The sequence below is a fragment of the Dunckerocampus dactyliophorus genome, chromosome 8, assembly GCF_027744805.1.
Source record: "Dunckerocampus dactyliophorus isolate RoL2022-P2 chromosome 8, RoL_Ddac_1.1, whole genome shotgun sequence".
Taxonomy (NCBI): Eukaryota; Metazoa; Chordata; class Actinopteri; order Syngnathiformes; family Syngnathidae; genus Dunckerocampus; species Dunckerocampus dactyliophorus.
The window spans coordinates 15,447,847-15,463,723 of NC_072826.1; the positions used below are offsets into that span (position 1 = coordinate 15,447,847).

The following is a 15,877-nucleotide window of genomic DNA, read 5'->3' on the forward strand; positions in this document are numbered from 1 at the left end:
TGCTGTGGTGCACCATGCAGGGGCAAAGATGTGCAGAGTTCAGGGTGTGCATACAACTCTGTGGAGATCTGTGACTATGTAAAAATGTGTCCACATCTCCTATTTAGCCAGCAATGAGCCTCACTGCGCAGATATCCTGCGGAACATCAGCATGAGAACTGTAATAGAAGATACAGGCAAAACCTTTTAAAGCACATGCAGAGGTAGATAAATTAACAGAATCAATGTTGTAATAGTAAGGAGCAAACTGGTCAGCCAGCTTTAATACCGCTGACGAGTACAATACAGGCCAAAAGTTGCGTTTGAAATGCGTTTTCTTTATTTTCATTGTAGATTCTCACTGAAGGCATCAAAACTATGAATGAACACATGCAGAATTATGCACTGAACAAAAAAAGTGTCAAATAACTCTAAATACGTCTTACATTTTAGATTTCTTAAAGTAGCCACCCTTTGCTTTTTTGATAGCGCTGCAAACCTTTGGTGTTCTCTCAGTGAGCTTCATGAGGTAGTCACTGAAATGGTTGTCATTTCACAGGTAGGCGTTGTCAGGGTTACGAAGTGGAATTTCTTGCCTTATTAACGGGGTTGGGACCATCAGTTCTGTTGTGTGTGTCCAAACTTTTGGCCTGTCATTAGTGTGACACGACTGACTTTCACACTGACAGCTGAGTTGCGCTAGCATTATTTTAAAGCGCATGCAGAGGAAGATAAAGCTGCTGGATGCTTACCTCTTGTGAGACTTCAATGGCAGCTACCATCTGGAGTTGATAAAACAACATCAGGACGTTGCCTACAGTCACATCTGTTTATGGCAATATTTTCATGGCACTTATTTGGTTTAACCCACGCACCGACTCGGCTATCGACTGGATTATCGACAATTATAGTAGTTTATAAAAATATACAGTATGATACAACAATCAAGGAAATGTTGTATATGAAGGACGTGTATGTTAGGTTTTGTGTAAGTGTGCACCACAACGTGCTGTACACCTCCCCTCAGTTCACTTGTAAACAATCATGGCGTCGATCGGGTGGGACTTCTTTACTCTATGAGCCACCTGAAACGCCAGCATCACTACAACGGTGTTTTGAAAGACACCTGTGGCCTGCTAAGGAAGCGGCCACCATGCTGGCCATACTGAACAACCGTCCCTTTACCATTGTTAAAGATACTGTCTTTTGTCAGCTAGTAAACGCCTTAAAGCCATGGTTTATACTTCCGAGCCGCCGTTATGTGTAAGTTATACTGTATCCATCCATGTTCTTCTGCTTATCCGGGTCCAGGTCTTGGGGGCAGCAGTCTCAGCAGGGAAGCCCAGACTTCACGGTCCGCGGCCACCTCTTCCAGTTCCACCGGGTGGACACCTAGGCATTCCCAGGCCAGCTGTGAGACATAATCCCTCCAGCATGTCCTACGTCTGCCCCGGGGCCTGCTACCGGCTGGGCATGCCCGGAACATCTCACCAGGGAGGTGTCCGGGAGGCATCCGGACAAGATGCCTGAGCCACCTCAACTGGCTCCTCTCGATGTGAAGGAGCAGCTGGCGAGGGGCTCTACCCTGAGCCCTTCTCGGATGACTGAGCTCCTCCTCACCTTATCTCTTAGGGTGAGTCCAGCCACACAATGGAGGAAATTAACATTATTAAAGGTGACAATGGGCAGCCTTGGCGGAGGCCAATGTTCACCGGAAACAGGCTCGACTTACTGCTGGTAATGCGGACCAGGCTCCTGCTCCATTCATACAAGGACCAAATGGCACATAGTAGCACGCCACCAATCCCGTACTCCTGGAGCACCCCCCACAGGACATGGTCTAATGCCTTTTCCAAGTCTACACAGCACATGTAGATTTGTTGGGCAAACTCCCATGTACCCTCCAGTACCCTCAGAAGCGTGTAGAGCTGGTCCAGTGTTCCGCGAGCGAGACAAAAATCACATTGTACCTCCTGTAGCCAAGGTTCGCTTAACAGTCGTACCTTTCGCTCCAGCACCGTGGAATATACTTTCCCAGGGAGGCTGAGGAGTGTGATCCCCTATAGTTGGAACACACCCTCCAGTCACCCTTCTTGAAAAGGGGGACCATGACTCAGGTCTGCCAATCCAGAGGTACTGTTCCCAACTTCCATGCAATGTTGAAGAGACGTGTCAGCAAAAAGACAGTCCCTCAACATCCAGAGCCTTGAGGAATTCAGGGCGAAACTCGTCCAACCCCAGAGCTTTGCCACTGGGGAGTGTTTTGACTACCCTAGATATGGTGGAACTGTCTGCGTTCGTGTCCTTGGACTCCGCTTCCTCTATGGAAGATATGTCAGTGGGATTGACAAGGGCCTCAAAGTATTCTTTCCACCGTCCGACTATATCCTCAGTCGAGGTCAGCAAGCTTCCGTCCCCACTGTGGACCGGGGACGGTCGAGAGGAGCCAATGTGAGGATACTGCTTCCCCTTTCTGAGGTGTCGGACGGTTTTCCAAAACCTCTTTGAGGCCGGCCGAAAGTCGTGCCACCGAACTCCTCCCGCACCCAAGTTTTTGCCTTGCCGAAGCCGCGTGCCGCTTCGCCTGGCGGTACCTGTCAGCTGCTTCAGGAGTCCCACAAGCCATCCATGCTCGATAGGACTCCTTCTTCAGCTTCACGGCAGCCCGGACCTCTGGTGTCCACCACTGGGTCTGGGACTTGCTGCCACGACTGGCACCAACCACCCAGCTCCGATCAGCTGCCTCAGCAATGGGGGCATGGAGGCGCTGTATGTATGTTTGCCAGCAAAATACGACATGATCGCCACGCTCCTGCATGCAATGATGGAAACATGGACACTACTAAGCTTCACTACTCATGTATGGACATGTGATATTAGCCCTTTTAGCTTGCTAGGTCTGACAGCGAGTTTTGTTTGTTTGAAAAAATAAACATTTTTATTATCAGGACTGTTCTTGATTTTTTACTTTTATATTTTGTTTAATAGTAGTGATGTCATATTTGGTTAGGACAAATCTACATGTACAGTTTGTCTAACCCACCTTTGAGTTTCTTCCTTCCTGGTGTACACAAATTTAAAAAATCTAAAAAAAAAAAAAAAAAAAGCTATAAATAAGTTATACGTTATTGCATTGGCATCAGTCTTGAGAAGCAGAAAGTTATCGTATCAGTTTGAAAAAAATCTATCATGCATCCCTAGTTTTGTGTTTTTAGAACAGCATGGTAGGCCGGTGTCCTGACCAGCCATGCGCCCTCATCGGGTCGTGCGACCCAGAGCTACTGCACATGCATATAACAAGGAAACCTGTTTTAAATGTTCAAAATTTGCATCCCTTTGAAGGAGTTGTTCATGCCAGTCTTTCCACTAAATAAAGCCATAATGGTGTTATATTTTTATATATTATATGTGTTTTTTATATAATATACATGTTTAACACTACAACCTATTAAACCATAAAATTTGCGAGGTTATGATATTAATTTGATTGTGTCAGAAATGTACTTACAGTATATAGTGTTGTCGACTCACACATTAGTCAGATAGGTGCATATCTGGGTCAAAGCCACACTAAGGGACGCACAACTCGACATGGGCGCATGGTTCAGGAGAACACTGGATCCAATACTCTTGGGGGTCATATATGGCCCATGTGCCGTAGGTTGACCACCCAGTCATAAAGCCATAACTATGGTCCTGCACACAGTGTTGTATGATTTGTGTGTGGTAAAAAGCTCCGCAACTATGACATCCCACTCCAGATGTTCCAAAGGCCCTGCTCCATCTACCTGCTTTCAGCCCCCCCAGCTCTTCCATTTCTCTCTCTGTTACTATTTCCAGTGCAACTAAAAGCAGCATTATTCACAGTAATGTCCCACAGGCCCAATAAGGCGTAATGAAGATTGATGCTGGAGCGCAAAGAGAGCAGAGCGACATCTTGAGTTTCGGAAAAGGCGGTTGTTGCGCTCATTAGAGTCGTGGCACAGGAAGAAGCCCTAAGGGGTCTTAGCCACTAACCCCACCCTCACCCTCCCGGGTCCTCCAGTCACGGGTGAAAAGTCCATTAAAGCAATCAAGGCTAAAGGACTGTGATCTTTACAGTATAAATTACGTTGTTCAAATGAAACTCTATTATTGAATCACCAGAGGCTTCTATTTGTTTATTAGCTTAATTACAGCGCAGTTATAGAGAACTTCATGCAAAACCCCCACCATACTCTCCCTGAAGCACATTACCATAGCAACAAAATGAAACAAGACAGTAGGATGGGTAAATCCTCCAGTTTAAAATAATTTGATGGTTTTTGCATCTGAAAGCAGATGCTCTCTAGAGTCCCTGTTAAAAAGAGAATCTGTTTACAATTCTCAACTCTCAAATTAACTGCAAATTACCATTGATCACAGGCACTTTCACTTTGTTGTGCTTTGCAAATGAGGGGATTTCAAAGACTTCTCTTTTCAATTTGTCACTATTGTCATTATTCTCATCATCAATAATAATAAAAATACAATAGAAATATATCATAAAATTACCTCAAAGCAGTTTCCATTAAAACTCACATAAGCAATAAGCTCAATTAAATTCTGAAGAGGAAGTGATCCTGAGTGATTATTAATAAGCAAGTCAACATGTGCCTCAAGTAACCTTTTGCAATTACATTTCACACCGTGGCGCTATATGTAAATGAACGTGTACATTATTTATGTTGTTTTCCAGGAAGTCTGGAGGTAACAATGTAGTAACCTTGCAATGCAGTCAAGAAAGTTGTTGAATACAGGTAGAGGTGTGACCAAACGAAAAAACAGGCAAGAGCATCTCCTTTTGGTCTGAGGCATTATTGAGCAGATTCCTAGTCAATAGGATTCTTGCTGACAATTTGAGAATCAATCACACAATGAAAGGTAATATGCAGTGATTTGACCTTTGGTTCCAAGTCACCTTGCCTCATCATTCAAATCAATGTCAAACTCAATAGTCATGTCTGACGAGTGAAGACAGCAGAGTCATGACATGAGGAGATTACTGTTTTCAAATCAAATATATTCAATGAAATACAGTAAGTGTGCTAATTATAGCCGGGTGTTTATTTACTCAAAGGAAAATCCACCTTTTAAAAAAAAAAAATTCCCCATCGTCCACAATCTCTATGTGAGAAAAGAACACACGTCTTTCCCTTTCCTGTGCGCTCTAGTAGCCGCCTCGTGCTGGCGGTTTTTCACTAACAATGCAGGTAATGGGGATTCACCTGTTCTGCTTATAAAGCCCTCTAAAAAAACCTCCAAAAACCAAACAATGCTCCATTTACATGTTCCATATTAACCAAGCCATAGCGACATTGTTATTGTAGGAGCTAACACTGAGAAACTACTTTTCATAGTGGCTATGTGCTCCATGTATCAAACTCAATAGACTTACTGAATGGACAGTTGTCTGTCTGGTCCAGCTGGCTTGGGGTGACTTTTCCAGTTGATTATGGGCAGGTGGAAAAAATGTTGTACCACTGCAGGGTTTGTTAGCGCTAACAATTCCTTGTTTGTTGTGATGCAGTCTCTTGGAGCAGTGTCCTCCTCGCCAGATACATGAAGCCTTTCCATCGATGGTAACATTGCGTGCTACTTAGTGCAGCAGAAACAACAGATTTCTGTTTGCATGGCTTGGAAAGCGCCACATTTATGCCACCAAGTCATGGTGGTCTTGGCTCTTTCAGCCCCGTCTGCTCTGACATTTCATCCTCTCTTCTTTTCCACTCAGCTTCTAAAACCTGTAGCTCATCCTCAATATATTCAGGCTCAGCAAGATAAGGTTGTGGATCCTCATTTGACCCAAAGTAGTGGTGGGCGGCGGCTCTCATGAAGTCTGCCATGGTTAGTGTTAGCAAACACACAACGTGCTCTCTCTATGCCGTTGTTGTTGATGGAAGTAGCGTTAGTAGTTATGCGCTCTGTGAAATCAGTGCGCCCAGGAAATAAGTTCCGGTGATGCTTAAAATGACCAAAATACTGTAAGTTATACTGTGAGTGACATGTTAGCATGAATGTCCCTGTTACTACATGGTTATGGCATGTATATAAAATGCTGTTGGAAATTTTTGGCTGTTTTTTTAGAGGGCTTTGTAGGCGGAATAGGTGAGTCACAATTACGTCCATTCTTAGTAAAAAGCTGCCAGCACGAAGCAGCAATCTAGAACGGACAGAAAAGAGAAAGACGTGTTCTTGTCTCACATAGGGATAATCATTTGGAGTGCATGAGAAAGTGAGAAAGGAAAATGTAGCTCTCTCTGACCAAATGATCATTCATGAACAAGTACATTGCTAAGCACAGCAGCAACAAAACCAGTGTTGTAAAAGTGGTAAAGAGTAAAGTGATGACTTTATTGTAAACAACAATACAGTGCAACATCACATCAGCAGCTGTTTAGTGCAACCGGCATTTTAAAATGCATGCAGGGGTAGATGCTGACCGCTCATGATATTTCAAATGCAACTACTGCCGTCTTAGAGAGGAGTTCCTGAAAACTACATCAGCTGTTGCAGCCAATGTTTTCTGACCCAATGCTAATTAGAAACCCTGGCGGTTATTTGCGTTTGCAGATCACGTCCCTGGCAACTATAGGAGACTCGGTGGTTAAGTGAATAGAGGCGCTAATAGGAGCATTTACAGTATAGCTATTTGGAGGTTCCACTGTATCAGTGTATTGTGAATAGAATGCTGTGGGTTTCTTTGAAGCTGGCTAGTGAGAAATAATCGTTTGTGTTTATCACAGTAACAGCCTGAGTTCAACAGTGAGTCTGTCCCTAAGGCATCAGTGATGCAGGAGCAATGAGGTCCACTAGCTATCCCTCTGCACAGCTGTCAGGGGAGCACTGCAGCTGTTTCTCCACCATCCACTCCTCCTCCACAGTGCCACCAGTCACATGTGCTACCAGGCCTGGCTGGCCGAGATGACACATGCACGGCCGCTCTGCTGCAAAAGCACAGCGGAGAGTCGCTAACCATAACAAAACAAACGAGACATACAGCAGAGGTCACATCTGCGAGGGTTAAATGTTACACTGCTTTGATGAAGAGGAGTTGGAGGGTTCACACACTAGGAGGGAGGAGGAGGAGCTGCTACTTTAAAGGCGAAATGTGATAAAATATTTACACTTTCTGGTACAAAGACTACATATGCACACAAGCCACTTTCATTGCACCCATTTTCCAAGCATGCTGGACACTAACAACATTTACATTCAAAACATATAAGACAGTTTGCATGTTATATTATCTGCACTTACTTAATTGTTCAATACCATTTGCTTAGTACCTTATAGTATATTGGGGTTGTCAGTAACAATGCATTTTTGGTTTTCAACTAAAGGTACAAAATATGGACCATCTTGAGACAATAAAAGATAATATGGAAAATCAATTAAGAAAGAGGGCCACCATCCAACTGGTGGCCAGCAGGGCAGCTGTGTGGCTTTTCCAAGTGTCTTTTGTTTATACCATATAAATGCAATGTTTTTGCAGTAGTCCTTAAAGGGATAGTTCGGATTTTTTGACATGAAGTTGTATGACATCCCCATCAGCAGTAGTCCAGCAACAGCGACTTACCCCCCACTTAGTCCAGTTCTGGGCGGATTTTGGTGATGAAGAACGTAGTTCCACTTCCGACATTTCAGTAGAGTCACAAAATAATATGTGTTCAAAAGAGTAATACATTTGCATCACAAAAATGCCTTCTCAAAAAAATGTGACCTCACAAAACGCTCGGCGTCATATTTGTCTCCCGCCGTACTTTCGCCAGTGCATTCATGTGTGTGTGATGCTTTTTTGAGAAGGCATTTTGGTGATGCAAATGTATTACTCTTTCGAATGCATATTGTTTTGAGAATCCAAACTCTTTACTTAAATGTCCCCAGCAACTAAGCGGAATTCCGTTCTTCATCACCAAAATACGACCAGAACTGGATTTAGGAGACCAAGTGGGGGGTAAGTCTCAGTGCTGGACGACACTGCTGATTGGGATGTCATACAACTTCATGTGAAAAAATTCAAACTATCCTTTTAAAAGTGCTATCCCCCTTTGGCCCCAAACATTCAAAAACCGTGTGTAGTATTTCTGAATAAAATAATGGGCCATATTTCCAAACTTGATATGCCTTTACTGTATATAAAATTGTGTGTACTTATCGTTACAGTTGTTGTTGTAGTTGCGTATTGGATTTCTTACCACAAAGAGATTTACATCCCTAAACTTTTTTTCATCATCATTCATTAAATGTGATTAATTATGAGTTAACTATGGACAAAATGCTATTAACCATGATTAAATATTTTAATCGATTGACAGCCAGAAAAAAAAATACATCAGAAGGTTGCTGGCAGCCACTATTGTTCATGCCAATGTTTTTTTAAATTATTATAATAATTAATAATAAATCTAATTATAGGCCCAGGCCGTTATTTGCTTTTATAGACTACTCACTCAGCGGCTATACGAGAATACACAATCTATGTTAAGGACAGGACAGCCACTCCTGAAGGGATACAAGTCCAGCCCCTGGTCCTTTGCTTTCTGAAAATGGGACCCTCTAAACATTTTAGGTAAATAGCCCTAGACAATGCAGCATTTAGCAAACATTGCTTTACATTTTGATGTAAAGTAGTTTCTCTTTTATCTGCCTTCTTGCTGCTGTAGCCAGAATACAATCCATTTTATGGTGAATTGTTACCAAACAGGCTAGCAGGGACTGGTTTGACTTCCATTCATCGCAGCAGAAAGTACGACAGCTTGGCCAACTAACGGGTCATTGGCTGCACTAATGACAATCATACACAGCAGCTGTCACATGCACCTTGCAGAAACATTCACAATGTATACGCCAAAGGAGCTAAAAGGTTAATGTGTGTTTGTGTTTGTTGTTGTTGTTGTTTTTCTTCCCCTTGCAGATGTACATCCAAACGACCACACTGACCATCTCGGTGAGCCTGAGCGCCTCTGTGTCCCTGGGTCTGCTCTATATGCCCAAGGTCTACGTGGTGCTCTTCCACCCTGAGCAAAATGTGCCCAAGCGCACACGCAGCCTCAAGGCTGTGGTTACAGCCGCAACCATGTCTAACAAGTTCAACCCCAAGGCCGGACTCAGACCCAACGGAGAGGCCAAGACCGAGCTGTGTGAAAGCCTGGAAACACAAAGTAAGCGCTTGAATGGTAATGACTGAAAACCTGCTGGATACCTTTTTCTTTAATGGTGTTCCTTTGGTGTATATTTTCCTTCCGACTGTAAAGAATCTGATGCATGGATAGGAAGCATGCTGTGTGGTTGTTTACTATGAAAGGTAATTTAATAGAAAATCCACTAAACTGCCACCATTGTTCGTTTAACAAGAAGTGAATTGTTTTCACGTCCTGGGGAAGCAGAATACAGAGTATCCTCTTGTTTTATTTGTCTTTGTGGTGCTCACAAATTTGAATATTCATTACATTTTTGCTGAATTTTGTCAAATTTTAGTTTGGACCTAGTTTGCTGTTATTCACACTCATTGCGTTGCGTAGGTGTATCATTTGTGGGGGCTGGTGAGTGTATTTTGTACAGTATATGTTCGGTATTTAGACTGTAAAAGATGACACTTTTTCACTAGAAAAAGACTTAGACAAGCAAACCAACAGGCGGCACAACAACTTGTACCCTAAGCAAGCCAGAGCGGTTATTCCTGTCACTCACACACATACACCAGTGACCTGGAGACATCCAGCCCAGTCTCAAAGGTTGTTAGCAAACCACAGAAGAGTTTTGATTAGCGGTGCACGATAATTATTGGGTTGACATTAGGAATGATGACGTTGTACCAATAAATCTGATAACATAAAAATAATAGCTCCAACAACCGCTAAAAAAACACTCCAATGAGGCGATATTACATACATACAGTGGTGTTAGTGGGTTGCAGAGAGCAAATCGAGTGTTCCCTTTCGGTGACATGCTGCAAACGGCCTGTCGTAACCTCCCCTGAGCTCGCTTGTAAACAAACATGGTGTTGATGGGACTTCTCACTGTTTCAAAGGAAGACATTTCGCCAAATGCTCTGCAAACATTCCGCGATGAGGGGAAAAAAAAAACCTTTGAGCTTCAACAGTTTATCAGCCACCCGAAACACAATTCCAGAAGATTTTCATCCAGAGAGTAAAGTATTTATTTTGCGGTGTTGAAATTAATATTGTTAAAAATAATGTTACTAACTGTTATCGTTACCAACAGTCAAATGTGTCCCATTATTATGCACTGATATCTAACAGATCTCATCCGCTCACCGGCTCCATCAGCCAGTGCAGGGCAGGAGCAGCAAAAAAAGGTGTTTTTTTCTAATTGTCTTTCTTTGGTAGGTGGCGATACATAAGTAATGATTATGGCTAAAGGTAAAGTACAACAATGACAAGTCCGAAGCGGAGTTAAAACTTTCGTTTTCAGAATGGAAGCGCAGGCTCAACTCTGAGTAAACTTGTCTCTTGCTTCTGTAACAGTAAATTATTGTCTTTGAATTACTGAAACACTGAAAAACGACACAAGGAAATCAAACGTCATCAATGGTTACATGTCAAAGCGCAGTTCCACATTCCTTCCTCTCCTTACTTTCATCCCAGTTGATGGCTGTTAGGGCCTTTTGTTACAATAAATGGCAAGAAGGTACGGACGCATGACTGATCGCCAGCAGCAATTTATCCCGATGGGATTTTTGTTACCAGGGGCTGTACGGTGCATGGCTATTTGAATAAGCGCCATTCGTCACTGTCATGGCTCCGTGTGGATATTTAGCTTGATGGAATTGAAAAATTCTTGTCGGGGGCTGTGGGATGGAGGATGTGCATTTCACCAAGTGGCTGGATATGGTGGCAAATGTGTCAGGATTTATCTGCTCCATCTCAGCGAATCAGCTAACACCGTCGTCTGGGGAGACAAGCGGGCTTTCGAAAGGAAAACGAGATGGTGGCGGTAGGCTTTAGGGAACCACCCACACACCCCAGTGTAGATAAGAGTGGATCACCACACATTCGTGATTCAGCATTCCCAGCCTCGCAATTTTGTGGGTTTTTAGTCAAAAAATAATGTTTGTTTTTTTTCTCCAAAAATAGGCATTTTTGCAGCAGAAAACCCATCATTCACCATAGGTTGCTAATCATTTACAAATATCTGACAATACAGTACTACTGTTAAAAAAGCCCACAATTTGTACATGTTTATGTCTTTATGCGTCACCGATCGTTTCATCAAGCTTTGGGATGTTACGTTTTGTTCGGTGGACCTTGAACGCACAATAGTTGTGTGCTGTGACTGCTACACTGTGACGCAGTCATGGGTCATCTACATTATCATTCATTAGTGGCGAGTCCCTACACATTTTATAATTTAAAATGCATTTATTAAGTGTGTGAGGCTTTAAACATACTACAGATTGTCTATGATCTGAAATCGGAGGACAGCGTTAATGTTGAGCAAGCAGGAGGGTTCGGAGGGGCATGAGTGAGCCATGTGTGAAAAATGTATACATTCTTACAGGCATATAAATTAGTTGCGGTGTGTGGATCATAACTCCTGCAAAAAGCAGGATTCTACTGTACAGCCCATTAGGGGTGTAACGCTACATAGATTCATAACGTGATTTACAGAACCTTCAGTTCGGCACGTTGTGGTACTGATTTTCTCCTCGGTTGTCCGTTGCTACATTGCTCCCTCACTCTATTGTGTTTTTTCAAAAATGAATTAAATGATAACTGTTTTGTGGTTGACTACGGCCTATTATTAGTCAAAAAATATTGAAAGACAAGTCATATGTAGTATTCTGGTCACTTGGCGTCAGTGATGTTACACTGATGGGACACAGATCACATTACTTTAACACTGCATGGAGTTAAAGTGAAAAAGAGTTCTCCCATTCCGTGTGGATGACATACATTTTTGGCTTCTTACTTTGTCCTTCTTCCCCACTCCGTTTGAAACACTTTCTTAAGTTTAGAATAAGTAAATTGGATAGGCTTACAATAGGACTGTAAAGGTGACTGTAGGGGTGTTATTTCATGTTGACATGGCTGTCAAAATGTTAAAACCCATTTTAAAAAGTCAGAGACAGTTTTTTTTTATGCTCTAACTACAAAAATATTCTGTTTATTAATATTGAATCCTACTTCTCGGAAATTCACTTATCACATTCGGGTCTGGAACCAATTAACCATGATAAACGAGGGATGACTATACATTTAAAGTGAGGGACAGGAAGTGTTTCTCGTGTCAGGCGTCTACTCGGTAAACAAATACCATAGGGATATGGCTAGAGGAGAAGCCAGAGCTTGAAAAACGTCTTCCTTCATGAAAGTTTGCGTTTCACCTTCCCGCTGAAATAATTAAACAGACAAAGACAAGCGGATAAGAAGAAGGAAGTTTGCTGCTATAAGCTGGGACTATTAATGCTGTGTTTCAGCCAACAAGGAACTTTTATTAACTAAAAGTAAAATAATAATTCTGTTCAAACTGCTGCACTTGTCTGTATCATTGTATTTTCCTAAAGATCAACATTGTTAACTGGGTGTGTCTAAAGTGCAGCCCGAGGGCCATTTTCGGCACATAGCTTGTTTTTTTTTGGTTTTTTTTGTATTTGTCCTTTGCATATTCCAAAAAATACAATCACCTTATTATAAGTGAGATATATTATTAGATATTATACTAATTTTCTTTGTCAATTTATCAAAGTCGTCCTCCACATCCTTCATTTTTTTTTGTATTTGTCTATATTTGTATTTTTTGTTGTATTTATTGGAGCATTACTTTGCAGATTATTATGTTTCATTTTGAAAATCGCTAAAGCCGTTTACAGAAAAGCTAAGCAGCTTTGTGTTAAGCATAATGCTCCCTTTCTGTTTTGAAAAATAAACCACAATGTGACCTTAAAACCGAGGTAAATACCAAACCGTAACTATGGCGTCCTTTTGCACCAGACAAGTACTGTGCATCGGGATATCATGGGCTCTCCTCAGTTTTGACTTTAAATGACATTAGTGGCGCCCCCTATTGATTGTGGCCAAAATGCTTTGGAAGACATGCTAGCATACATGTAATACAGATATCATCAGCGATTTAAAATTATTAGACAAATGGTCAATGACTTATGGACAATTAGGCCTGTGTCCCTGCAAAGATGTTTTCTTTGATGGCGGCCATCTTTTTCAACCAGTCTTCCTCAAATTTTACACACGTTTGTCTGTCCCCTAAAGGTGTGTACCAAATTTCGTGGCGAACACCCCAAGTTACAGTGGGTGGTTTATAGAGTGCATTGAGCAGTGTAAGAAGTTTCAAGTCAATCTGATTTATGGGGTTTAATAACAGCATCACCATGTGGTGTATTTGTCAGAAAAATAATAGCACAGGCAACACAGTCGAGAGCATGTTTTGACAAATGTTTCCCCTTTTGTGTGCAGTGCGTGAGGACTAGAAGACATACATCATGGGGTGTTTGCATTATTACCACGGGAACACCACATGATAATTCCCAATTTCTACTCTAATTGCTCTTTTTCAGGTTTCTCAACAAAGCAGACGTACATCAGCTACAGCAACCATGCGATCTAAAGGACGCCTTCAGTTCAAGTAATGATCTTTAATTCAGGATTCCCACCTGATCCGCTGCAGGAGTGTTGAAAAAAGGCCAACAATGGATGGGGGATCAAGGGAATGTTTTCCAAACATGGTGAGGAGGGACCACAGGGGAACAGAAAAGGTCATAATGTATCATCTTCTATTCCAAATGACTCAAAAAGAAGAAAAAATACTGCATGACAGGACTGGAGATTTTTTCCTTTTTTTTTTTTTTATTTGGTGCTTTCCTTTTTTTAAATTTGTCATCTTGAGCAGCACTGACAATGAGCTCCAATCTACGATATGTTCAGGTGTTGTCAATGTTGTCTGCCAGTTTTGCATCACTAACACGTGATAAATCAACACCAAAAAGACATGAGTGGGGGGGGGGGTCGACTCCTGTAAGCCGTTTGTGTTTATTCCTGAACGTGTAAGTCATGCAGCAACAAATCTATAGTAGACTCCTATTGATTTGGACCTGGAATAACTGTTGGATGGTGAATTTCGTGCATGATAGTTTTAACATTGTGTGTTGTTGTTGACCAAAAAAAGAAAACAAACAAAAATATATATATTTGGAATGCATTTTAACTCTGTTGCAGCATCGTTTGGGCCTCTTGTACGTTCTCCAAATGGTGACGGTGTAGTGAGTGTGCTTAAGTGAGGCCATTATTATGTGTTACCAGCTGCCCCCAAAGAGGTCACCACTGCCATCTGCCCCACTTGTATGTGCCCGTGGTTCATTCTACTCAATTGCTATATTGGCCGAAGGATCTTTTCGGAAAGCCGTCACCTCAGTGTTGAGTCTCCCATCATTGCCAGCAGTTATTCCCTCGGACACATGGGGGTGAAGCCTCGCTGTACAGATCCACTAAGAGGGGGAATTAAGATGAAGTATGCCCTTGAGAGCATCTCGCTATACACCCTGAAGGTGATATCCATATATCCCTAATGGAAAAGATACTAAAATTCATTACTATAGGCTCCACGTCCTCCCCTGGCACTCCTCTCGTGATAAGGGTAAGGAAGTTATAAGGCTTTTTCAGATATATATTAGAAAAATGCAACAGTAACTCTATCACTCAACCGCCGCTTGTTGAGAAGATGAATAGCCGGCTTCATGCAGTATAAAAGCCATCAGATGTCTTATGGGGGTGGGGGGCCGTTGTGCGGGTCATTTGTGTTGTGAGTTCAATGCTGCTGACTTTTGTGTTGGAGAATCCAATGTGCTGACTAAATTAAATGTGATTAAATAGATTGGTGATGTCTCCTTTCTGTCCTGACATATTCTACTACAAAAGAACATGTACATAACGTTAATAGTGCCTGGCTTATCAGATTTATGTATTTGTAAAAAAGAAAGAAAAAAAAAACATCATGAAGACTAAATGAAGTGTGTAAGGCATGTTTATTTTTTTGATACCAAATTTTATTTCTATTAAAATGTTTTCAAACTCTCAACTATTGTGTTTTTTTTCCCAGGTTTTCTTACGTGGATAATGTCACCACAAACAAGACACAAACGATTGCCTGTAAGTGGAACCTGCAAAGTCCGAGACACGCCGTAGGAGATTTTAACATTTTAACGTCTTTGAATGGCATACAACCCTGCGATTGGCTGGCGACCAGTCCAGGGTGTACTGCCTCACGCCCATAGTCAGCTGGGATAGGCTCCAGCATACCCCCACAACTCTAATGAGGACAACCCGCATAGAAAATGGATGGATGGATGGCTGGATGAATGGCATACAAATACCGGTACATACCCGTCAATATTTACATCATCCATCCTGATCTTCCATATGCTGATCTCCCATGAGAATTGATGGAGGGGTTGGGAATAGGTGTAAAGACCTGGCTGCCTACTGTGGCACGACTGTGTCATTTTGCTGGCTGCTTCTTTGATTTTGAAGGCGTGAGTTGGGTTGAGTTGGGGGCCCTCCACATCTTTTTTTTACATTTTTATAAAATATGAGTATGCAATTTAGGCCACTTTTTTCCTGCTTTTGAAATCTGTTACAGTTCATCTTAAAGGGATAGTTTGGATTTTTTGACATGAAACTGTATGACATCCCCATCAGCATTGTAGTCCATTAACAGCGACTCACCCCCCACTTGGTCTCCTAAGTCCAGTTCTGGTCAGATTTCTGTGATGAAGAATGTAGCTCCGCTTAGTTGCTGGGGGAGAATTCTACTTCGGGGAAATTCACTTATCACGGTCGGGTCTGGAACCAATTAACCCATGATAAACAAGGAATTACTGTATAATAGAAAACGTATTCAAAGA

General features: G+C 42.1%; 1 protein-coding gene across 5 annotated transcripts in view; it reads left to right on the forward strand.

The window, feature by feature from the left end:
* The window catches only part of LOC129185994 (metabotropic glutamate receptor 4-like), a 217,325-nt gene extending 202,197 nt beyond the window's left edge, over positions 1-15,128 (forward strand). For 2 of the 5 annotated variants that reach the window (XM_054783739.1, XM_054783740.1), the window contains exons 11-12: positions 8,915-9,161; positions 13,535-15,127. In XM_054783739.1, the coding sequence (XP_054639714.1) occupies positions 8,915-9,161; positions 13,535-13,584 (297 nt within the window). In that variant the 3' untranslated portion in view covers positions 13,585-15,127. The other 3 variants (XM_054783741.1, XM_054783744.1, XM_054783742.1) reach the window with 3 other exon arrangements.
* Positions 15,129-15,877: the final 749 nt, after the last annotated feature.